This window comes from Athene cunicularia, assembly GCF_003259725.1.
Source record: "Athene cunicularia isolate RWA chromosome 4 unlocalized genomic scaffold, athCun1 chr4_part2, whole genome shotgun sequence".
Classification (NCBI taxonomy): domain Eukaryota; kingdom Metazoa; phylum Chordata; class Aves; order Strigiformes; family Strigidae; genus Athene; species Athene cunicularia.
In genome coordinates this window covers 32,119,942-32,146,549 of record NW_020799099.1, presented here as the reverse complement: position 1 = coordinate 32,146,549, position 26,608 = coordinate 32,119,942, and the positions used below count along the sequence as shown (strand labels likewise).

General features: G+C 41.3%; 1 protein-coding gene across 2 annotated transcripts in view; it reads right to left on the bottom strand.

Annotated features, from left to right (window-relative positions):
- The window catches only part of ARHGAP24 (Rho GTPase activating protein 24), a 221,006-nt gene that overhangs the window by 132,787 nt on the left and 61,611 nt on the right, over positions 1-26,608 (bottom strand). For both annotated transcript variants that reach the window (XM_026847433.1, XM_026847434.1), the window contains exon 3: positions 5,234-5,321. In XM_026847433.1, the coding sequence (XP_026703234.1) occupies positions 5,234-5,321 (88 nt within the window). The remainder of the gene's footprint in view (positions 1-5,233; positions 5,322-26,608) is intronic.

Genomic DNA, 26,608 nt, shown 5'->3' with positions numbered 1-26,608 from the left:
CTTCTCATGAAACCTGCATGTAATACAGGACAGGGACAAAGAAATACATGATATGATAACATTCAAATAGTGAAATACCATTGGAGTGGTGATTTGGCTTCTTACACTCGTGAGGCGAAGCTATAAAACAGTTTCTCACTCCCACAGTGCAAGACATCAGCCACTGCATAAGGACCATCATCTGTTCTGGCAACTACCTACGTAGTCCCAGTTTATTTTGAGCTGGGGTGCTTCCTGAGTGCATCAGGAGATGAGGATTCAAGTTCTGGGAGCTCCTACAAGCCAAGCATCCGGACATCCCTAGGAAAGCCACAGGCTCCTACTGCAAGGCCTTCCATACTGCCCTTGCTGAAAATGCCTTCAGGCAGCAATGCTTGGAAAGGTCAGGGGACTCCCAAAAAGATGCTTGAGACTTGAATGAAAAACAAGGAACAAACCTGAGCTTCCCAAATGTCTGTGCTCAGCTTCTCCTGGTGCAAATGGGGTACAGCAACTCGACTCAAGCAGGAGTCAATTCCCTGATTTGCAAACCACCACACATGCCAACTACGGCACTTTCATGTGCCTCTGTCCTGCACCTCTGTACCTACGGGTGACATGTAGCTCACTGAAACATGGCTAGGTCACCCCATTCAGTTCTGTGTGAACACAAACACCTTCCCCCATTACACCTACATACCAAGATAAAAACCTCAGGTTTCCTTTAGAAAGGAACAAATACATCGAATAACATTTTATCTTCTAAATAAAAGTAGTAACAATCAGCAAATAAAACACAATCGCTTGAACAAATTTAATCATTCAACTTTGCTATATGTGCCTATTTCCCATTAAAAACCTATTTATTTAAAGTCTCCTTTTGATTTCTCTTGAGTGTGAAACATTCCTCCGAGTGCAAGAGGAGCTGTTAATAACCACAGACATCACTAATTCACCCCGTGGTCACACTGACTCCAGTACTGAAAACTCCTGCACAGAAGCATGGCATGGGCCTCACACTGTACAGCAGACAGTTTCACTCCTGTAAATTTATCAGCACAACAAAAGAAAAAAAAGAAAAAAAAAAAAAAAAAAAAAGAAGGAAAATTTTAAGTATTAAACCATGTAATGACTTAAGGAATGAACAGAATGTTTTCAAAATGCAAATATAAGGCATCTGTATTTTAATTACAGGATCAAAACTGCAAGATACTTGTTTCCACACACATTTCTTTCATTCATCCCCAGAGATGGCTATGTACAGAGAATTAGTTTCATAGTATAAACCTACTCCCACATACATTCCCAAAATAATTTGCATGTATTACCAATGAACAAACAGACACACAGATTTTCAGGCCGCCCACAGACACGATAGACAAAAAGAGGATTTGTCACTATTGCCTTTGGGATTATAACTAAAATTATTTCAACTTTCAATATAGGGAAAACAGAATCCAAGAGCAGCGTGAGCTTCAGTGCCATACATTTAACACAACATTCATTTAAGCTGACAAAAAAAAAAAAAAAAAAAAAAAAAAAAAAAAAAATAGATCCTGTTGCTATGTAGCTGTTTTCTCATATGAAAGCTAACAAAGGCTAAACAGAACCTTGGCTACAATATGTTTTTCTCTGTTATACTCAATGAGCTCAGTTTTCTTGCTGTCAGACTGTAAAACTGACTTCTATACTGAGTCACTAAGAGGATACAGATGACAAACAGCTCCATTACGAAAGACTGACAATACTTGCCTTAAGAAGGAACAGTAACACAATGACGGTGGCGAAGCTCACTTCATCTCTGCTTAACATACAGCTGACCCTTCTACAGGCATTGTGATGCCTCCACAGTCTCAGGCTGAGTCTCGATTTTAATTTCATCCCCTTAAGACCAGTTCTGTGGCATGAAATGTCCCATCTGATTTCCCGTAACATTTCTTTTGGTCATGAATCCATAGCATAATATCTCACTAGGAAAACTGCTCCAGTATGAAGTCACTACAGCTGCATGCTTGTTAGCAAGGTTGGGAAAATAAATATATTGGTGCTATCCTCAACACATTCAAACCCCCATACTCAGAATTAAAAACAGGCAAACAAAACAGCAAAAACACCCCTACCTGATTCTCAGGGAGGCTCCAGGTAAACATCAAAGGCAGGCCAAAAACTAACTGCAAATTACTTTATAACTTGACTGCACAGAAAGATGGCGTAACAAATATTTTGGGAATTACAGGAGCAGAAGCAACACAGACAGCAGTTGAGACTTAACAGCATACTGGTAACTCAAAACCAGGGTGAAACATTGTGTTTTCTGGAGGCTTTCTAAAATTTAGGCAACAGCCAGGTACTGTGCTAAAAGCATTCAAACTCAGCAGCAAATACAGTCTGACCTCCAAACATGCTGTACACATCCCAAAGGCATCAGTGGTATTTGGGATAGCATCACACACAGAAAATGAGTCATCTCTAAGGAAGGCTTGAACATGGACAGAAGGGCATGTCTTCAAAACGTAAATGTTTGTCTGTTTAAGCCTTACTCCATTACAGTTTCCTACTATTCTGTATTAGCCAGATTTCTTCCCATTGGGGAAAATTACAAGCTGTATGTGACGGAGCTTGCTGCAGTTCATCTGTGGCAGATCCCATGCAGGCAGCGACCCTCTGATGCCATACAGCTGCCCGCATGGTTGCACAGGAAGGTTTCCGTGCCTGCACCTCGCACACATCTCAGGCCTACAACTCAATATTCCACACTTGATGCCAAATTCACATAGACCAGAAGCATAATAAGCACACCCAGTGTGAGCATTATCAGACACATTAAGGTATCATATGAATCATGACATGTGGAGCACCACAGCATCAGCAAAATCCTTTATAACAACGTCTTCACATGTTGTGTGACATTAAAGGTGGCATCGCAGCCATTTTGAGATGGGAACACCCTAATTTTGTCACTTCCTCAGCAGCACCTTCTAGTTTAACCTGCAGCAGGAACTAAAGCTGCTTCTCCCATGGTCATTATTGTACAAAACCAGTGGGCTAACTGGATGCTGAAACACAGAATCATGTAGGTTGGAAAAGACCTGTAGGATCATCAAGTCCAACTGTAAACCTAACATTGCCAAATCCACCACTAAACCATGTCCCTAAGCACCACCTCTACATGTCTCCTAAATACCTCCCGGGATGGTGACTCAGCCCTCCCTGGTCAGCCTATTCCAAAGTCTGATAACACTTTCAGTGAAGACATTTTTCCTAATATCCTATCTAAACCTTCCCTGACACAATGTCAGGCCACTTCCCCTCATCATATCACTTGTTACTTGGGAGAAGAGCCTGACACCCATCTCGCTACAACCTCCTCTCAGGTAGTTATAGGGAGTGATAAGGTCCTCGACCTCCTTTTCTCCAGGCTAAAGAACCCCTGTTTCCTCAGCCACTCCTCATAGAACTTGTTGTCTAGACCCTTCACCAGCGTCACTGCTCTTCTTTGGACATGCTCAGCACCTCAATGTCTTTCTTGTGCTGAGGGGCCCAAAACTGAGTACCAGTGCCAAGTACAGGGGTATGATCACTTCCCTACTTCTGCTGGCCACACTATTTCTGATACAAGCCAGGATACCATTGGCTTTCCTGGCCACCTGGGCACGCTGCTAGCTCATATTCAGCTGGCTGTCAACCAACACCCCCCCGGTCCTTTGCTACCAGGCCACCTTTCAGTCACTCCTCCCCAAGCCTGTAGTGTTGAATGGAGTTGTTGTGACCCAAGTGCAGGACCTGGCACTGAGCCTTGTTGAAGCTGTATTTACAGTTCTTTGGGCCCAGTCATCCAGCCATTTTTTTACTCAGTTGAAGAGTGCACCCATCCAAGCCATGAGCAGCCAGTTTCTCCATGAGAATGCTGTGGCAAACAGTGTTGAAGGCTTTATGAAAGTCCAGGTAAACAACACCCACAGCCTCTCCCTCATCCACTAAGCAGGTCACCTTGTCATAGAAGGGTATCAGGTTAGTGAAGCAGGACCTGCCTTTCATAAACCCCTCCTGACTGGGCCTGATCAACTGGTTGTCCTATACATGCCGCATGATGGCACTCAGAGATGACCTGCTCCATAACCTTCCCCAGTACTGAGATCAGACCGACAGTCTTGTAATTCCCTACATCCTCCTTCTGGCACTTCTTCTTTTTCCTCATCCTTTGTCACTGTGTTCCCCCCCACATCCAGTAAAGGATGGAGATTCTCCTTAGCTCTCGTTTTGCTGTGAATGTATTTATAGAAACATTTGTTATTTTTCACAGCAATAGCCAGATTAAGTTCTAGCTGGGCTTTGGCCCTTCTAATGTTCTCCATGCATAACATCACAACATCCTTTTAGCCTTTCTAAATTGCCCGCTCCTTGTTCCAAAGGTCATAAACTCTGTTTTTTTCCTGAGTTCCAGCCAAAGCTCTCTGCTCAGCCAGGCTGGTCTTCTTTCCTGATGTCTTGACTTTCAGCACACGGGGACAGGCAGCCCCCATGCCTTTAAAATTTCCTTCTTGAAGAATGTCCAGCCTTCCTGGACTCCTTTGCCCTTAAGGACTGCCTCCCAAGGGACTCTGTCAACCAGGCTCCTAAACAGGCCAAAGTCTGCCCTCCGAAGTCCAAGGTGTCAAGGAGAAGACCAGCCAATCACTAAAGTAATACATGCAGCCAGAAGTATTGCCCCATTGACAGGGTAACATTCTTTAGATAAATTCACCCCCAAGAAAAACAACCACCCAATAAAAGAAAGACAACTAAAAACAAGTTCAGGGTTTCAAAGAAGCAATGCTTGCTGTTGTTACAGTCTGTTTATCTACTCACAGTGAGCATTTTTAAGTGATGGTACCGATGTCATCAAGCCCATGTGCTATACAGATAAACTGTTGATGCTAAGTTACAGATTCCTTTGTTACCACAGGACTCATTACTTCAGCATGCCCAGTATAATATAAAATCATTACTAAATACAATTGCACTGTCACTATGTCCCTCAGTAGTGCAACCTCTTGCCATGAACAATCATGCTTTACGATGACACATCCTCTTCCTACACTGCCTGGAGGTGAATGATAAAATTATGAACAAATCACTAACAAATTAACCAATTCCTTTTTCATTAGATTGAATCGTTAGTCAGCTTCAGCTTCTGTTCTGGTAGAACAGATGTGGCCATTTGTCACTGAGAACAAAACTGCAAAGACTTTTTTTGTGGAGTAGAGTATCCTACCTGGAACAACTTCAAAAAGGAACTTTCCTGGACTTTCTTCATTGCAGGGATGCTCAATTACTCTGTTGCCAGGCAGAAAGATGATACCCTAAAGAAAAAAAAAAAAAACAATGAACATGGGATTAAAACTGCTACCACGCTTCTGACAGACTAATGCTTCTTCTTTTTGAACTGCGACATACATATGTTCATGGTGTTGTGCTTGGGCAGCTGACTTCCAAAGTGAGACTTGAGGAGGGATTATCCCAAAAGCCAGCATCATAGATCCTCTTAATTAACTAGGGCATTCAGTAATGGCTTTAGGTTATTTTCATCTTTTGGGTGTTTGATACCATGCAGATTTTTGTACTAATCACATGTACTAATTCCACTGTGCTGCAGGGAAAAATTGAGACTAAAAGAAATGGTTAGTTTGACCCTGTCAGCAAAAAACTATGAAGCTGCATGTGTGAGGCAGATGAACTTACCAGCTAGGCTTCTTGGCTAAAGCCAAAGGATTTGCGGACAGAAGAGTAACCTGAATTTGTGGGACGCATACTCAGTTCCTGCTCTGTGCCCTTTTGCCATACCATCCCAGGGAAGTAGTACAGAGAAAACATCCCACTTCTACCCACTGGCAGAACGAGCGGACAGGCACACTGCAAAGCCACAGCAGGCACGGCTAGGGTCCTGTTCAAAGACAAATTTGCTACAGGCAGACAGATGTCGGATAATCTTTGTGACAGGCACTGAACCCTTTTACTACCTTGAGAAGGCAGATGGAGAATTTTAGGTGTGAGTTATTTGGTTACAATGGTTACCAAAAACAATGCCTGAAACCCTCAAAACATTTCTGGGGCTGCAGTGGAGGGAAGACACAACTTTTTTTCTTTCCCCGTCCCCTCCCTCTTTGCCCTGCTGTCACATGGGATGGATAGACTGCCCCTTTGAGAGCTCTTTTTCATTTTTAGATATTACAGCTCTTCCTAGTATCACTTCCTCCTCTGTTAGCAGACAGTCCTTAATGAAATTATGCTGGGATGGCTGTCCAGGGGTAAATTTTCAGAGTGGCATCCTAGGAACTGTATTAGTATAAGCTCTCCATCACTGCTAATGGGTGATAACACCTACTTACCAATGCTCTTCAATTACCATGTAACAGGGCCCCTGTCTCCGAAGTAAACAACTTACATAACTTACATGGCTTAAACATAGAGTTGGAAGGTCTCCATAAGGATCATTAAGTCCAACATGGAAAACCATCTTTCATAGCTGTTTCACCAAACACTGCTTCTAAGTATCTGCCAGACCCCTCACCTAAACAGCAGTAAAGATATTCCTGTGCAGGAAAAATGTTCATTCTGATATCCAGTACTTGTTGCTATGGCCTGTAAACTTCCTTACAAGCAGAAGCATTTACAATTATTGGGAAGGCAAGACAAACAGAATGCTATAGTCTCCTTGTAATAGATGCCTTACTAATTGACAGGAAGAAGTCACCTGAAGAAACAGGAAACAAATGTTTCACAGAATCAGTATTTGTACCAGCTGATGACTTGTCAGTATATTGCCATCCGCCAGCAGGTACAGCGTGTCACAGGAAGCCAAAAACAGGGCGCACAGATATTTTATCAGATCATACAAAATCACTTCATTAAAGGGTAGGATACTGTTTATTGAAAACAGATGAAACAGAACAGTGTTCCACTGAGGTGGTATTAGCAGAAAACATTAGCAGCTGTGGGCAGCTTTTCCCACTCACTGCATACATAGACATATTATGAGCATTAAGTGCCTTAGTCCAATAGCTCTACTAGAAGCTATTTTCCTTTGTTCAGCTACAAGCAGCAACTGTTAATAGTTGTCACACTCCAAAGCCTTCTGTGAAATACCTTATTAGACAAGAATAGTATCATACACAAAAAAGAGTATATGAACAGGAAAAGGTAGGTCACAAAATAGCTCAACTTCTCATGTAACAACTAAAGAAAAAACAGAAAATAAAAGAAATTTTTTTTTTCTGAGAATTACAGGATACCAGGGGTAAGAATCTCTAAAAACCATTTTTAACTACATGTATTTTATGTCACATATAATAGACTATAAGACTGGTATAATTTTCTTTCTCACTTTAACTTTCAGCTTGAGCAGGTTTTACCTAAAAAAGCTCCACCCAGTACACAGGATGGGATCAGAGTCTTCATGCTGGAGTACATTTCACTGGTCAGGAGCCGGTGCCAGTGAAGGCACACAACATATTTAAACGAATTATATGCCCTGATATTCAATTTAAAAAAAAAATAAGGAGACTTAGCCTACAGCACTATAAACTAAAATCAATTTACAAGACAGTAAACGAAAACTGCATTCAACTGCGCTGTCAACTCATTAACAAGACATGCTGCCGTCTCATTACAATGTGATGTGTTCTGATTCTTTGATGCAAACACCTTTTAGTATTTAGTGACCTGTCCTAATAACAGATTTTTGAGAACATAAGAACAAAATAGTCATAATATTTATAACCTTAGCACCTTCATTTCATAGATGAAACCTATTTCATCTACTAAAACATGAAGCCTAAAGCTTCATGACAGCTAAGGTAACATGAAGAGAACATCAGCAGCAACACTGTACAGAATATTTCTGTGGTTTAAAAAAAAAACACATCCTCAAAGGGTAATTTTATTTTACAATTTTCAGAATTATTACTGAAAACATCAACTCATATGAAATTCTTAAAAATATATACGTATGTGTATTTTTTTAAAAAATAAGAAAACAGCTTTGTTTGTGCAACATGCACCTGGATGCTCCAGACTAGTGGGGAAAGCCTAAGAGAGCCATTGCATCTCTTTCACTTCCCATTCTGTCTGCTTTCACACCCACCTGTCTGCCTCCACCATATGGCAACACTTCCCCTTCAGTCAGTTTTGTAGCTATCTACATAACTGTACCAAGGCTATCTGGAGTGTCCCTTTGCTCAGTTTCTCAGCAGCTGATGGCATGTTTCACACAAGCATGCCAACATCCAGGGAGCACATCTGTACTGCAACAAAACCCCTGCAGCCCCTCATGTGGCACAGCCCTGGCTGCCGCATATTTGGTAGGAGCAGGGGGACCCCAGTCCTCATGTCCCTGCTGGTCCCCTTGCTCAGTTATTTTTGCTGGATCCTTAAGGTGCAACATCTGGCCCATCCTTACAGCTTGGGTAATCCAAAGAGTACAGACTATCTGAGAGCTGCAAATGTTCAATAAATCACAGCTCTGTTTTTTCCCTCGAGTATCTAATTCCGGAGGGGGGCCCACTATATGGTCTTAGACACATAACAAGATAATAATTTGCACATAAAAGATGAAGGTGATTTCCAGTGATTTCCAGAGGAAATATATGTTTTGACTTGGATATCAGTGCATGTAAATGTTCCATAATTTGAAAACTTCATATTGCTTCGTATTAAACTCTACAAATCAATCAAAATAGTTTAAAAAAAAATCTCAACCCAAGACTACAGACTGGACCAGATTAATATTCCACTTTCAAAAAAGAAAATAATCATGGTGCCAGCAAGGAATAAGACATACAGTCGGTAGAAATATACAGAAAGGAGGAGTGGGAGAAACCCTCATCAATCCCATTGCCATTCTGTTTGCAGGCTGTGCCTCCACCAGAGCTCCTGCTGTGGTAAACATGGGTTGTTTTTAAATTTCCAACATTTCTGTTCTTACCAAGGCAGTTCTCCTTCTCTAGCTGAGTGCTGAGGGTGACTCACAGGATGCAGAAATCTGGGTTGCTCAAGAAGCGTTGGCCTTTTCCCTAGCAAGTGTCAAGCCCACTTCCAAAGGAGCTTCTCTCACACACGACTTTTACTATAGTACATTGTTGCTTCAAACCAAAGATCACCTAAATAGCAGAACAACGTTTTTGTAAAAATCAAAGATCTGCATATATGAAGCCTTTAACTGAAGAGAATTACTACTCAGTGAACAAAGTGCCTGATAGAATACTGCAGTGCAGCAGGAATGACTTTGGATTAGCCACAGCATTATAGTCTTCCTCAAAGAGATGTTTTATCCCTGCAAACTGCAAGACTTTCGGCACCATTCTGCAGATGAGTTTCATGAGGAAGCACGTTAGAGCAGACAGGACAGCCACCATACCAGTGCTTCGTGACAGCCAGCTGACAAGGTTATTTCCCTTTTGCACATTCTGTAACACTTGAACAGTGAAGCAACCCTGTGCCTCTTCTTTCGTTGCCATTACTCTTCTCTAGGTACGCTTACCCAGACCTGTTTGAACGTTATTTTATGACGTAGACTTAACACCTGTGTTCAAGAGATAGCAGGTTTTCCCCAAGAAGCTTACAGTACGAGGAATTCCCATGCCTTCAAGATGCTGACTGGCAACTGCAAACAAATATATGAGTTTCAGTACTTCTGGATGTATTTTACTCAAAATGCATGTAGACACATAAGGAAATTAACTGCTTTCTTGCCAAAACAGCATCTTCAGTATTTATTCTAATACAGTTACCCAAGGCTGAACTGGCCTATTTGCTTGCTCCTAGTTTGTCCTACCGCCCCTTAAAAAAGGTATTTCAGAAGTCCACAGTATCAGCAGTTATACCACATGTTCTTCTTGCCCTTCCAACTTCACCGATTTATCAAAGATCATTGAATACTACTTCAGTTTTCAAGATAAGCACTGCATTTATCTATATGTTTTTCTTGTTTCATGGGAAACTCTTCCCAGGGATTTTTTTCTGTTACTTTTGTACGGTTTCAGTTAACTTAAAAGGATCTTCACATAGCTGCTTCCTCTTTGTCTGTTTCTAGATGTTGGTTAACCAGTTAACCACAACATCACAGAAGTGGCTGCATTGGTTTGGCAGCAAAGGCTTCCAGGGTTTTATCCTTGCCAGAGTGCAGCCCCTGAACAAAGGCAGCCCAGCTACTCATGCCTCTCTGCAAGGTGGCTCCCAAATCTGCTGGACTGTGTCCCTCAGCAAAAAACAGTCCTCAGAAATAGTGCTAAGAATGTCTTCAGCCTGCAGTCAACTGCTGTTCACCATGCCAAGCCCTCTCCCTGCCTAGGTGGTGCCAGATTAAACAACTCCACAGCTCTTAGAAAAGGTTTATCCCTTCCTCCATCTCTGGGAAAAGAAGAACCAGCTCTCAGAGAGGTAGGACGGTCATCAGACAAGAAGGAGGCAGCTGATGGAGAGGATTAAGAGGCAGAAAAGATCTTTGAGTACATGGGTCTGTTATGACCCACTGCCATGTAGAGTGCAGTGCTGTTATGTGGTTTCTTTTGTCACTGTTGCCATTTCTGGAAAGTCTTGAGTGTCGTACTTAAGAACAACAGTGCATTTCAACTTGGATAGCATCTTAAACTGAAAAATACTACCTTTAGCGGATAATATCACTAGTATTTACAAGGTTGCAGCCTGAAAGGTACTTCACAGTAAAGCCTGTTAATTAATCCAGATTAAATAATGCACCTGATACATACGCACATATATACATACAGATATATTTCCGTATGTGCATACAGATGTGTACATGTACTGTGAATTCATATACAAGTGATGCATAGTAAAGAAGGATAAAGTGGAACACAAGCTGGTATCGGATAATTATAAATTCTCATTCCTCATACTGGTTTTTCCTTTAAACTATCGCAAAAGTGGATCGTCTCAAGTCTAAGTGAGCCCTTTGTGCTGTCAGAAACTACAGAGATGAGGTGAGGAGGAAAGTTTATAGCACAGGCAGAAATCCATTTATACTGAGGTCAATAATGAAGCCTGCAGCGTGCTCACTGAAAGTGCAGTTTGACTGCAATAACCTCTTAAAAATCCAACTTGATTTCCACCATTACAGCATATTTCCAAGATCCCAGTAATGCCACTTGCTGCAGAAGGTCAAAGCAACTGTGAAATCCAGCCCCTTCATTTAACTCCCTATGCAGAGATACCTGTAGTTCAAAGAGGGCCCAGGGTGAGTCAACCACTGGCTCCAAACCCCAGGTCAGTGCTGAGGCAGAGAACTGCCTGAGCCACCCCTGGCTGGGCAAAAGCCCAGGGGATCCCAGGCGCACTTGGCCCTTGTGCAGCTCTGGTGTTTGCTATTACTGTATATCAGGAAAGCAAACTTGAAGAGTCTTAGTCTGCAAAAAAACATCCTCTGCCAGAGGCCAGCTCTTTGTTTCAAATTCACTGGCCTCTCTATCCAATTAAGTAACAATGGCTAATTTCAAAACATTTCAGTCATTCCTGATGCTGTCCTACAGTTATAACCTATCAAGTAATTTGGTGTGATTACTTAGCAACAAATCTATAAATGGGTAGTTACTATGAGCAAGCCTAAAAGGTTGTAACTGTGACTCAAGCAGTGTAAATGCTCTGACTAGTAACCTCCACTGATATCGTGAAGCAACATAATTGCTGTTATTCAATTTAAACAGGAAGCATTTTTGTTCTGAAATCTCTTATCCCTCATGTACATTATGAGTTTTAAAGCTTACTAGTAAACACTACATAAAGAAAATGAGCTTTACTGATTTGACCGAATTCTCACTGTTATATATATGCAATGCCATGTTTTCTAGTGTGTGTTACAATAGCAGGACAACAATAAAAAAGTTAATAAGCTATAAGAGAATGAAGGAATCAGATGTTCTCTTATAATACTTTATTACAAGAGAATGAGATTTAAAAATTTTTAATTATGAGTGGATTTTTACACAACTTAAGCAACCAAAGCTCTGGAAGAAGTACAATTACTGCAGGAGGTGATGCAGTCTTCGTCATGCAGTTACTGCAGCCATTTACAGTTTTCCAGTATGCACAGGGAGAGAACAAGAAGTGCTCTCATAATTAAGGCATCTGGGGTAGGGGGGCTATTCAGATTTTAGGGGGTATGTAACATGCCCGGAATGAAGACAGAGGAGGACACAGAAATTTAAAAATTACAAAACAAATAGAGTTGGCTGGATGAAAGTCAGTCAATCCAGCATACATTTTTCTGGCATCAATTCCACTGCATTTGACATTTTCTCATCCCACTACGTTAACACATTACTCTAGTTTGTTTCTGCTTAAGAATGAGAATTGTCATTTAGTTCTCACAAATCCTGCAAACAGGAGTTTAAAGGGGATTTTTCCTTTACCTAAGGAAATGTTCAAATCTACCTCATAGCTTAATTTTCCAAACAAGAAGTAAATTCACCTTTGTGGTGGGTGAAAACCACATGTACCAAAGTATTTATTTTGACATCAGACACAAAGCTGGCAGTTTTATTAGTATGTGATTACAGTTTCTTTAAATAGTTTTTTATCCTTCTCTCCTGCCACACATTTCAGTTAACGGTTGAGTGCCTCTCTCTGCTTGAGAGAAACTTCTTTCCTCAAGAATGAAGCAATCTTGGCTTGAGCAGCCACTAGAAAAAGAACTCCTTTTTTTTTTGTTCCACAAGAGGAAGAAAGCTCATACCAAGTTAAGCTATTACACTACAAAAAATTAAGTTTCCCTAAAACTGAAGGTAGATACAGGCATATTGCATGCCTACAATTTTCATTCTCTAGTAATGGTAAGAGAGTAGAGTGAACATTCCTGACCATGTCTGAGACACTCTGAAATTATTAAAAGCTTTTTCTCTTTCTGAATGTTTCCCAGCACCAACCCCTATGTTACAGTTGAAAATAGACTTAACATGCTCTTTTCCCTCTTTAAATCCTGCCTGCTATTTTAAAGAGATTCAGACAGATCTTGGGTTAGTATGAAGCAGCTTTCCTTTCTAAAGCAGATTTTCTGTGGTATCCAGAGAAGCTTCAACACCTCTATTTTACCCACACTCTCCTAGCTTCTCCCTGATGAATGAGTTTATTGAATTATATGTTGCCAGCTTCTGTGAGAAACACTGTGCCTCCTGGAGAGATTTTGCTTTTCTTTCCCAAGTTTGTCACAGGGGGGTATAAGGAGCTGGGAAAATAGTTATAGTGGGTGACCCAATTCATGAGTTACCTTGGGCATGAAGGCATGGTGTGCATCTGCTAAAACACAAGCACTCCCAGGAGTAACTAGGACTGTGATTTGGGACTGAAGAGGACAGGACATGGGGTCCAGCAGCTGAGAGACACTGCAGAAGCTCTACAATATAAGGTGCCTTCCTGGGGAACCCACACTACAATAGCCATGTTGCTTACAGAACAGACCCCCTTGGTATTTTCTGAAGATAAAGGAGACATGTATAAATAAATTCAGAGACTTCACTGAGTTTAAGGACTCATGGGTACAAGCTAAGCCCATTATTAGATGCATGCATGGAAGTTTCAATAAAATTAGGCTTCATAACAAACATAAAATTTTGATCAATAGACAACAATGGGACTGGGCCTTAGTTGAAGAGAAAGGCAGATATGAAAAAAAATCTTACTTTCAATAGCTCTAGTCAACAAGAAACAGTTTATTATTAAACTATTTTCCCAAGGAAAAAGCCAATAAAGACCAAAGCATCAGAACACAGAGGACCAAGTCTTGCTTTACACATCTCTTTTGTAAAGGAAATTTACTGACTTCTAGTCCTGAGAATGTCTAGACCAAAACAATGCAATTATTCCCCAAAAGGATGATATTTGACTGGAGAAATTTTCAAGTAAGGCCTCTCATTTATATACAGAGCTCTCCAGTAACAGTCTTGACAGACAGACCAATACTAAGAGAATGGAGCATGTATGATTGAGCAGGTTAAATCAATCAGTCATTAAACACTGAACTAAACATTTTCAAGATAAGATTCAAAGAGGGGAAAAAAGCCCTAAAACTGAACTTTCTATTCCATCTTGGTTTCTTATTTTGAAAAGGTGGGCAACGAGCACAGCTGCCTTATCTCCAAGGGTCAAGTGGATATCATTTATACACTTTATTTGGTTTAACTCCAACAGCTGGTGGGCTCTTGTCCACGATGGAAAGGAAAACATTTATAATTAGCAGAACTGCTAATGATAATCAAGTGCATTGTTGCGTCTTATTCTGAATTATGCTTTCACATTTCAGGAGAATTTATTGAGGGGGAAAACAGTCTAACAAACTGTGGAAACACTAACAGTATTGCATTCTTGTTGGAAAAAATGCAGCTGCTAGTTACGGTTGACTTTTCAAGACCTGACCCCTGTAACAGTTAACAGTTACAGATTAATATGAGCAATAGATATCACAACACTTAAAAGAGCAAGTGTCATCCTGAAGCACTGATGATGAAGGAACAAATAACTTGTCTATTTACCTCTGAACTGAAACAGCCTCAGTGGGAACACTGGACCCAGCAAAGAGAAGACAGAAAAAAACAACACAAGAGATGAGAAAATAAAACTCACAACCTCTCTCTCAAATCTGGTTGGGGGGCCAAAAGGAGCTGAAGCAATTTGCTCCAAAATAACCACATACTTCAGTGCAGTGACCTGCCATAATTTTCTGAAGATCATCAACAAGGACAAAAAAAAAAAAGCGCCATACAAATAATAACCAAATGAAATCAATACTTAGGATTTCACCATTTCGAAGTCCCAAAAAACCCTCCCAGAGAGGCCTCTGCAGGGGAAGGAGCTTACATGGGTGTCTGAGGCAGGTTCACAGGGGACTGTGCTACACCTGCCAGCAGGAACCCTGCAGTCACTCTGGTTTAGCACCAGAAGAAATCCAGTTTTACTGTCACTTAAATACAGTTAGCTTAACACACACAATCAGAAAACCAGTAGTGGCTAAAACCATGGTCAGGCGAATCCCAAGTAGAGGTCAGACTGCTTCTGATCATCGGAAATAACCTACCACTTTCAAAGCGCATCAGCTAAGATCATTATCCTTCTTCCCTCCACCTTTTCTTCAGCGCTTCTTACTGGCTTAGCTTGTAATAAAGAGTTTTGCTTATGACAACTTAATACTACTCTGCTCTTATAAAGCCTACTAAAAGGACAAAATAGGGCTTTTAAAACTGAAAAGTCAAACCAGATAAATAATTTTTAAATATACAAAACCCACCTTTGCTCTCTAGGTCCAGTGTGAATATGAGAAGAAACAGTAAAGAGCTGGGGACACATCCTTGAGAGTCTTCAGCTCTGAAGCACTTCAAATATAAAGACAAGTATTTATCAGGAATGATTAACATAAAACTGTTCTTGCCTTGAGAAAATGATGATTCAAATCAGTTTGGTTTTGGTTTTGCTTATGATTTCCATGTTGAATTTAAGTAATAAAATCCTTTCCAACCCCAACACAGACAGCTTTTTTTCCAGGAAAGCTATATATGGCCAAGCATCCCACCTGAGGACAATTCATTTCCAGGTCAGCATGTAGTAAAGGTTGAAGTTGCTGCAGATTTCCTAAAGTTACACATACAGTACAATTTTTACTGCACAAGTAAATAAGGGTGACAGAAACATGGAAGAGGGAATACAATTCTACTGAAGGCGTTTCTTCTTTTCCTGTGCAAATATTCTTGTTGACTTGTGGCTAGCAAGAATATTCCAGTGGAATTTGCCTGTCCTATGTAAGTTACCATCTTGCAGGTTTTTTTGTTGAAGAAGAAAAATAATTTAGTTTCCAATGGAAAAATATTAGACCTTAATAGCAAGGGTTAACTTTCCTTTGCAAGCTTTTTTAATGCATATATTGCTTGTTGTTTTAACATCTAGACATTGTTTATATTTTGCCTATAGAGTAAATGTTTTATGACCATGGCTTATAAGTACTACTGAACTACAAATACACATCAACACAAATTAAATAGCTCATTTAGCTTCCTGGCATCTAGTGTAAGACACACTGTTGGTCCTTGTCTAAGGGATTATGTTAATTACAGTGATTCTATCTCAGGGAGACTGGGGTCATATTTTGTACTATCTGAACAATTAACACAAGTAGAAAACTGATTCACTGATCACAAACTACTTCTCAAGCAGTACAATTTGTATACACCAGATTTTTTCCTGGTTTTACTTTCAGTTCAGCATATTAGTCTGCTTTTTTTTTTATTCTGTGATACTGCTTTCAATTTAAAACCGGGCTTCTCAATTTTGTCATCTTTATAAATGATCTGAATCACACATTTTGATAACTTCACATTTTTATAGCTTTTGTATGAGATCTAGTTGTTTCTTAATCAAAGTATTAGTAACATGCTGAGAAGTATCCTTAAATATTTTTATTACACAACCATTTCTATTACAGAGCAGAGAATACTGGCTGATTAAAAGCTGCCTTAGGAAATTAACTATTCGATACTTGATGGATGCAAGCACACAAAACACTAACGTTGTTTATAAACATGCCGAGTTTGCCATGGAAAGCTGATACTTTTGGCAATATGAAGGTGTTCTAAAAACTAGTCTCTTCGGCAAAACATATACCTGCATAAATATATCTATGAATTAAAACATACTTCCAGAACTTGAGGCAGAATTTTGGAGAGACAACGTAAGTGAAACACTTGTTATTTTCACCTGGAAGTTACTGCATAGGCATGTTCCCATGTGCTGGGGAGAAAGAAGAGTTTTGTAGAATATAGGTCTTGCAGGTGTCACTGTACAAAAAAATAGAAGTTTTCCATTACATTTATGTAAGTCTCCTCAGAATACTTGAAGTGTTTTTCAAGGACTATGTTTAAGTTAATAGGCATGTAAGAAAAAGCACCAGCTATCCCCTAATTTATTACAAAATTAAGACGGGGTTAAGTGGGAGCTGGTTACCACCAGAAGTAGGGAGGTGACAGTCCCCCTGTGCTCTGCACTGGTGAAGCCACACCTGGAGTGATGGGCCCAGTTCTGGGCACCTCAATACGAGAGAGATCTCAAGGGGCTGGAGTGAGGGCAGAGGAGGGCAACAAGGCTGGGGAAGGGCCTGGAGAATAAATCCTGTGAGGAGCCAGGGAAGGAGCTGGGGCTGTTCAGTGTGAGGAGGAGGAGGCTGAGGGGAGACCTCATCACTCTCTGCAGCTCCCTGAAAGGACATTGCAGAGAGGCTGGTGCTGGGCTCTTCTCACAGGGGATCAGGGACAGAACAAGGGGGAATGGCTTTAAACTGCAACAGGGGAGGGTCTGACTGGACATTAGGAAAAAATTTTCCCAGAAAGAGTGGTCAGAGAGTGGAATAGGCTGCCCAGGGAGGGGTGGAGTCCCCATCCCTGGGTGTGTTTAAGGGTCGTTTGGATGAGCTGTTGGGGAATGTGGGGTAGGGGAGAACTTTGTAGAGTCGGGCTGAGGGTTGGACTCGATGATCCTAAGGGTCTTTTCCAACCCAAATGATTCTGTGATTCTGATTTAGGTCAAGTCAAGCACCACTGGATCACAACAGCCCCAAATCTCCAGACACATTCAGTTATGCAGAACACATGCAGTTCTGCAGTTTTGCTTGCACAGGCGTGCGTGACAGTTTATGTATACATGGTTTCTTCATAATCCTCAACTTGCACCCTGCATTCAGGGCTCTTTCAAGTTGTGGCAAGTCCATGAACTGATCTGGGTCACAAAATTAAACACAGGATAATGCAAAAACCACTCAGGGACCATCACAAACAAATCCTCTCAGTGCTAGTTTAACTGACCTATTGATTCCCCTTGGATCTCCCTCCTTTTCTATTTACCTTCTTTGACAGCCAAGACAGGGATGCTAGTTTGCTATTCCAAGAGGAATTTACAAGGTGCAAGATGAAGATCATAAGCTAACACAGGCTGAAAGGGGCTATACTCAAAAGGTAACCATGGAAAAAAAAAAATAAATCCACTTTTCCATTTGTTATCTCAGCAGTTTGCCTATAAGGACAGTATGGGAGATCACATCCAAGGCATTGACAAAGCTGAGCTCTACAGCTGCTCCCTCTGTACACAGAAGTCCCCAGAAGGATTTGTTCCTGGACCTTACCAGGAACTGCAGGGAGACTGACTTTTTGAATTAAAGGTATCTTTTCAAAATAGCCAGTATGTTTCAAGATTATGCTGTCTCAAAATAGCATTTACTTCAGTGAGAATAAATAAAACTTTCAGAATCTCTCATTATCGTAGTCAGTCTCACCACCGTGCCTGGTAAAATTGTGGAATGGATCTTCCTGGTAACTAAGCTAAGGTAGGTGATAAAGAGGTGACTGGTGACAGCCAACGTAAATCATGTCTGACAAATATGGTGGCCTTCCACAATGGAGTTACAGTGCCAGTAAATAAGGGAAGAGCAACTGACATCATCTAAGTGGACCTGTGCAAAGCCCCGTCCCACGTGACATCCTTGTCTCTAAACTGGAGAGACATGGATTTGATGGGTGGACAACTTGGTGGATAAGGAAATGGCCAGATGGTTGCACTCAAAAAGTAGTTGTCAAGCTCGATGTCCCAGCGGAGAGCTCTGACAAGTGGCATCTTAAGGGGTTGGTGTGGGACTGGTGCCGTTACACATCTTTGTCAGCAACGTGGATTGAGTGCACCCTCAGCAAGTTTGTTGACAAGACCAAGCTGTGCGGTGCAGTCAGCACACTGGAGGGAAGGGATGTGCCATCCAGAGGGACCTGGACAGGCTGGAGAGGTGGGACTGTGCAAAAGTCATGGAGTTCAACAAGGCCAGGTGCAAGGTTCTGCCCATGGGCTAGGGCAATCCCAAGCATAAATACAGGCTGGGCAAGCAGCCCTGAGGGGAAGGACTTTGGGGTGTTGGTGGATGGAAAACTGTCTGTTACCCCACAATGTGCACTCACAGCACAGAAAGCCAACCATGTGCTGGGCTGCCTCCAGAGCAGGGTGACCAGCAAGTCAAGGGAGGGGATTCTCCCCCCTGCTCCACTGAGACCCTTCCCTGCAGTGCTGTGTCCAGCTCGGGGGGCACCAACATCAGGACACAGACATGCTTGAGAGGGTCCAGAGGAGACCACAAAGAAAATCAGGAGTCTGAAGCACCTCCTCTGAGTAGACAGGCTGAGAGAACTGGGGGTGTTCAGGCCTAGAGAAGGCTCCAGAGAGACCTTATAGCAGCTTTCCAGTACTTAAAGGGGGCTACAGGAAAGGTGAGGAGGTACTCCTTATCAGGGGGTGTAGGGATAGGATGAGGGGTATCAGTTTTAAACTGTAAGACAGCAGATTTAGATTAGATATGAGGAAGGTGAAAGCTTTCCTGTGAGGGTGGTGAGGCCCCAGCACAGGTTGCCCAGAGAAGCCGTGGCTGCCCCCTCCCTGGAAGGGTTCAGGCTCATGGCAGGGGGTTGGAACTAGATAATCTTTAAGGTCCCTTCCAACCCAAACCACTCTATGAGTATGAATCTGGATTTTGACTCACTTCTAATAACACTAAAGGTATTTTACAACATTCTGTAAAGGTACAGCAAGAATAACTGAGTGTATTTAGGTTTATTACAGCTTTTTATGGGTTTTCATATTTAAGTACCAAATCATCGTTTATACATTCTTCCATAAAACAGCGTGTCAAGCTTTCTGCAGACCTCTTGGAGCAGTGTCTTTCAGAGTGCCAGACAGTCTAGGGTAAAATTGGATTCAGGGTGACTGGAGGCCAACATTATTAACTGCACTGTAGCAGCTGCTCTGTTCCACACCATATTAATATAAATAGTTTAGATTCCATGTTTCTATTCTCATAGATTACCATAATATAAATGTCCATGAAGGTCTGCATGGTCTGCAGGAGAGACCACAGTATCCCTTACAAAACCAGAGGATGAACTGCAATTTATGCAAGAAGAGAAACCAAGACAAAGTTCACACAGCAGGTGAACAGAAACAAAACTCCAGGTTTTTTGGCAAACACACTAATACTCTGGCCACAGGACTGCTTCCTGTCTGGAGTTAATGTTGAAAAGGGGCCTCTCCTCCAACTAACAAGGAAAAAAAAGAGTTAATATCAGTCATCTGCTGTCAACACTTTGGAACCTTCTTTTTTGAAAGACAGACAGCTCCTTAGTTTTAAGCATTTTTAGAAGCACATTTATTTCAGTTGCACGTTTATTTTCTTCAAAGTGAAAACACAGGGCAAAGACATCAAATATGTTAGTCCACCAACCTGCAAGTAAAAATGTTTACTTTGGAGCCTAACCAGAAATGGCCCCATTTTTCTGGCATGCTCACAGCTACAGAGCACACAGACTACAGCTGGAGGCAGGGATCATCATGGGAAACCAAGGTACTGACTAGAACAGAGCAAGAAAAAGGGAGGGGGTGTCTCAAATTTCAACTTGCTTGTGAAAGCCGTCACATCATTTTGCCTCATGGGATAAAATGTAGTTCAGCCAAAAGAAAAACAGAAACGCTCCTGAATTTCAATTTCACGCTTGAGCCATTGGCTCAAAGCTTCTTCAAAGCCTGTTGAAGTCAGAATAGACAATGAAGGTAATTATTGTTTTTGAAATTTTTTTTAGGATTTAATTTTACAACTCCTGTGCTGCTACCAACAGCTATTATTGATTGTGCCTATTACTTAGCCTCTGTGCCTCAAATCTCTTCATGGCTTCCTCCCTTGTTTTGCTACCTCTTTACCTACTGCTTCTACTTTTTCTAGCTCCTTTCTACCTTCTAGATCCCTTCTGCAAAATCAGAGATCTTCAGTCTAGTCATCGCATAGCTTAACTAGAAGTTGAGTATTGTTTAGTCAGTGAGAAATATCTTCTACACCCACAGTAAGTGAAGGACAATCAAGGAACTACATAACAAGCATCCACCATGCTCGTGGATGGAAAACAAGAGTGGTGATTCACTGAAGAGCATAGAAAAAAGGATCTTAGTAAGTTGTCATTGTCCAAACCATTCCCAGTCAAAGGCCCTTAAGTGACCACTTATCTCAGTGGTAAAAAAACAGCCCACAAATTTTCTGCAGACTCTTAGAGGATAGCATTTGTCCTTATGCAGATGTTCCAAGTTCAGTATTTCATATCTCCTAATTCTCCCCTGAAAACAGGCTGTAGAAATGAGACTTGCGTGAACCCTTCTCCCACTACTGCAAAAAAAACTCCACAAAGCCCTGTCTTACAGGGCTTAAGGCACTCAAAGGCTTTCTCTCTCTCTTTAGACAGAAGTATAACGTCCTAGTACATTTTTGGTTTACTCTGAGAAACATATCTTCCATTTAGAAAATCCAGAGGAACTAATTTCCTGTTGATCACATGGCACAGCATGAGCTTGGGTATCCTTTGGCTCATGATAAAACACTGGGTCCCCGTGGCTTTGAACAAAAAGCCCATCCTCATGGTTGAGCTGCATGAAAACCAGATTTAAGATTTAATGGCCTTCTTCACCAGTTTGATGCAATTCTAACTGGAACACCAGAGTTGCTCCACTTAGAAGCATTTGCTAAATATCTCAGGGTGCGTGAGATAAGGTAAGCCTCAAAGGCAAGTGACAGCATTAATTTGACTTTTCCTATTAAATGAAGAACAGTTCATTAAAATCTTTAACAGGTAGCAGGTTTGGCAGCTCTACCATGTGCAGGCTCTAGACAGATTTATCATGCCTTTCATTTTAAAACATTTATGTGAACACATTTGCTGAGATAAATTATCTTATTCACAAAAGCATCCTGCTTAAGGCTGCCGTTTTAACTGTTACATCAATCAAATCATGTTGTAAAGATGTTGGCACCGATTTTGACAACCAGCATCTTACATGTATAGCTTTGGAGCTCTCTTCATTGGTTTCCTCTTCTAATTCTGGTAATTTTTACATTTTAAATCTACAATCATCAAGGAAATACAAAACACAAACTGGTTAACTCGTATAATGTAACTGGACAGATACCCCAAGCAAAGCAGACAGCTGCAGGTGAGCTGCTGCTCAATGTGCCCCACAGCAATCCAAGAAAAGACATCTAGACTCACAGGAAGATTTTGGAGTTGGAAGGGGGGTGGATATGAAATACTGCGTTTGTGGAAAAGCAAGTTTTTATCCATTCCAAGGCTTTTCACTGAACAGCTGTCCTAGGAATCATCTGTCTAAAGGAAAGGATATTATGCTGCTATGATTTGCCATTTTTACTCAGGAACTCAGTTATTTGCATAGACAAGCGCCTGCACAGAAGCCAGGCACAATTCCCACCTTTTCCAGTGAGCACCCAAAGGAGAGGTCCCTCCTGTGGGACAGGTCAGGGGAGACTAGGTGCACACAACCCCTAGGAACAAAGAGATTAAACATTTCCATTGCAAAGGAAGAATACCAGGGCCTCACATCCCATCCATCAGGAACCTTTCACAAATGCTTGCTATTTAGCCCGAGAAACATTTAAGGATGTACACAAGGAAAAACTAGTACAACCAAGAGAGCCACTGAGTGACAGCCTATATCTAAAATACAGACGACTTTGGTTCAAACTCATTTCTGCCTCCATCAGCGGAGATATCCCAAGAGATTCTTGGAGCTATGCAGAATGAAGAAAGTTATCATCATTTCTACTGCTACGATCCATTGTCAGAGTTCCAATCAAGAAGTGGGACCCCCTGGAATACACTTAGCACAAACAGAACAAGCAAGCTCTCCAGCCTGAGAGCTCCCTTGAATAGCAAGATGGTAAACATTACAGTCACTCAAACACAAACAGTAACAAGTTCATTCCAAGCAACAGTATCCATCTATTTTTAGCAGTGTTTGTGCTAGGGAACAAAAGGCTATTTCCCACAACTCTGAATTAGAAACCCCCATCTCTAAACCACCTCCTTTCCTTCTCATAAGAAGAGTTTGTATCAATGATCACTCCAGGGAATCTTTCTTTCCTTCCCCCCCCTTTAAAGCAAACAAGATCAACTGATGAGAATTCCATTCTAGGGGATTGAGTAGATTTCCGTTTGAAACACAAATTTGTACTACCATTTAATGATCTCCTCCCAAGCATAAAGTCTTATGTTCCATTTACACAAAGATTTAAAAAGCTTCAAGTGCCAAGAATAATTTAGGATAAATAAGTTTATTTTCAAATGGCTTTAGCATCTAGGAAAGCAATGCAAGTAGCAAAGCCTGCAAATGCTCCTGTCAGATATTCAGTACACAGTCCTTGTCACAGAGTTTCAGAGCACTTTCACTGATACACAGCTGTTTTGCACCATCTCTTCAAGTCTTAAGGTATTGCTGGCCAAGAGGCCTTTTAAATATAAGTGCCAGTCAACCAAATGACAACCACCACCAGCCTCAGGGAATTCTTGTCTGTTATTAAACTGAGACAGCTACAACATCTATCCAAAGGATAGGTAGGACACAGCCTCACACTATAGACTGTCAGGATTTTGGGACTTCTGTCACTCATTATTATTAGTATAATGCTAGTACCAAGAGAGTTGCAGTCTGTCGTGGTCCCTGCTGTCCTGTGCAATGTCTTCACAACTAACAGACACTGGAAATAAGAATAGTAGATGTCAGAGCAATAACCAACAAGCCCATTTCGGTATATAAACTTTTAAAAACTATTAACTACCCTTTTTTCACTTATGCAGGATCAACTTCTGAACCTGCTATTCTTAAAGCAAAAGGATGAATTCTAAAACCAAACTGTCCTCATTTCCACAGGGGGGAAAAGGAACCATCTGATAAACCTGAGCTGAATGAAGGCACTGATGTGGACCTGCTGTATTGAAGTTTCTTATACTCATCAGTATGGCATCATCTCAGCTTCTTCTCCACTACACTGCATTCTGTGCAGTTGTTACAAACTTCAGCTGTTAAAGAGCAAAAAGCATTTTTATGTGCCTTGCTGCTGATAAAGAGTTAAATGTCTTGTTTAAAGGACTCTTACCATACTGTTACAATCAAAGCCAATTTTTATAAAAATACATAATTTTATTTGGGTTCAATCAATTTAGGGTGGGAAGCAATAGGCAAAGCAGCGCTGGGTGCATGGAGAGCCGCAGCTCTGCCACACGCACCCCGAGTTCCAAAAAGCAGCGGTTTTTTATACTTTTGTGCCATTGTTTTTAACCAATCTCCTCCCATCAGATAGTTGTCCTGCTCTTTTCCATTGGGTCATTTGGGTTGCTGGGGTGCATGTCCTCCTCCTACTGGGTCTTTTGAAAGTCTCGAAGCCTTGGTCTCCTGGTGCTCTTTTCTCCTATTGGATCTTTTAAAAGCCTCATGATCCCATCCTTTTGGAGGGCTTTTCTTCAAACAGCAGTTACATGTCAGCTCTAGGTGGGGGTTCTGAGACACGGTTACGTTGTTCCAACCGAATGGCACACTTTACATTTAATTGTTTAACTTTTACAGATCATTCAAGTGTACCTACCCACCTTGCCCAGCCTAGCAAATCAGTTACAATAGTTTATTACAGCACCCGCCTTGCTTAACTTAGCAAATTAGTTACCATAGTTTATTACAATACTTTTACACTGTCTGGTCTATTTTACAACCTTAGAATTATTCTTGATGAAGGCTTGTACCAATGATGCCACCAAAACCAGGGTTCAACTATTAAAAACCAGAAAAGCCCACCACCACCAAAGACTGCTGAGTTAGTCCACACAGCACTGGTGCCAAATCCAGGAGCAGCACTATGGGCACATTTTCCAGCTGTAGCTCAGTACTCCAGCAATCACAATGTCTGAGATGAGGCTACACCAAAGAATTCAGAAATGTGCTCCAAATTATTTTACTCCCTGTAGTCAGTTGTTACATGCTTTGCTAATGAAATTCTGCCTTCCCAGGATATATTCCGCACGGTTCTCCTGCACTGGAAAAAAGTTGGCCCTTTGATGCAGCGATGAAAACAGAAAAGTGCCAATTTAACAGCCTATTCCGCTCACATGTCACAGGCTTCGATGGAGCCACGTGCAGCTGGGTTTTGGGCATTTCACTGGGATGACAAGAGTCTGTAGAGAGCACTGCCCTCACAGATTTGGCCTGGATATGCAGAAAGGGCTTCTTTTCCCACGTCGCTGACTGTCTGAGTTGGAAAGGGGAATGAGAGCAGCTCCAGGAAGACAGAAATATTTTCAGACTGCCAACTGATGAGTAAAGAGGATTTCAAGAATGCAGTTTGAGGTCACTCAGTTTTTATCTACTATACAAGTCACTCTGCTTGGCAGAGATCTAAGAAAGCCTCTTTCCCTAGCAACAAGTCATGTTGTACATGCTGCTTATTCAGCTGCAAATATGGCTTTTATCCCAGAGGTAATGGTCTTAGAGAAAGCTATTCTTAAGCACTAATAGGCTAAAAGAACTGAATTATTTTCTTTTAAAGACTAACGAGGCTCTCTTGTGAGCTATTCATTTTGTTACTTCAGGAGCCATGCGGCACTTGTACCACATCCAAGTAAATAAAAGGGAGAAAAAAAAGTCATCATGACAGGTCCTTTTAATGGACACAGACCTCCCACAGTGCTGAAATTCCCTTAAAACAGGAAAAGGGAAAAACGATCAAAAAAGTCCATCACAGTACATATAGCAGTGTGTTGAGGGTCAAGCTGTAGACAAAACCAATTATCACGTAACTGCTTATCATCCCTAATCGTTTGGGGATTTTTACAGCAACATTTCAGCATTTAGAGGGAGTGTGGGGTGGAAAACACTTGAGTGTTGGTTTTCTCAGACTGCCCAATATTGACCTGATATCATGATTAGTCTAATGCACAAGAGCTCCTTTCTGACAAGATCAAGGGAATATGTGAAATTACAAGGAACAGGACAACTGTTATCAATTTGTCACCTTCACTTCAGGGAATAAGTCTTTGTGAAAGTTACCCACTTTATCTTCCTCTATAGCCACCCAAGACTGACTGCCACAAGCCTCTGATCACACTGTTAAAAAACTTAAAGCACATAGAGGGGTTGCTACCTACTGGAGGACAAAAAATTATTTCTGGTGTTTGAAATGAGGTGAAAGCCTGTATCTGGTGTGGGGAAAGAAACCCTATTATTTGTCAATAGCTGTGCACTTTCCATATTCTCTTATTCCTTCTAACTAATATATGTAATGCTTCTTGGCTAAGTCAGGTAGTGATGTGGCCTCTGCTGCTTCTAAAGTTTCTTAATGCTTTACTGAAAGCATGACGCAAAAAAACAGAAAAAAAAGTAGAGAAAATTAAGACACCATTATTGAGTGCTACACTTCATGCTATTGCCATCAGAATAAAACCTCCCATTTCCTAAATCACAGGTATTTGTTTTGTGTCCCTCTAGCTCTGTCTGGCTGTTCTTCATGCAGTGCTAGCCAAGCCCACAACACAAAGCATGTTTTCTCTAGGTCCCTCCTCTCTCTGCCCCCATGACAAAATGGCTATCTATGCATCATTTAGTCTCCTGCTAGCTCAGTCATGACATATAAAATCCTTCAGCCTGTTTTTTTTCTGCCATGGCTGTTTACAACCAATAGATGTGAGTTTGTTAAGGATGCCTGGAGAGACAAGAGAGCAGAAGTGATGGCCGGAGGTAGCAATGCACCACC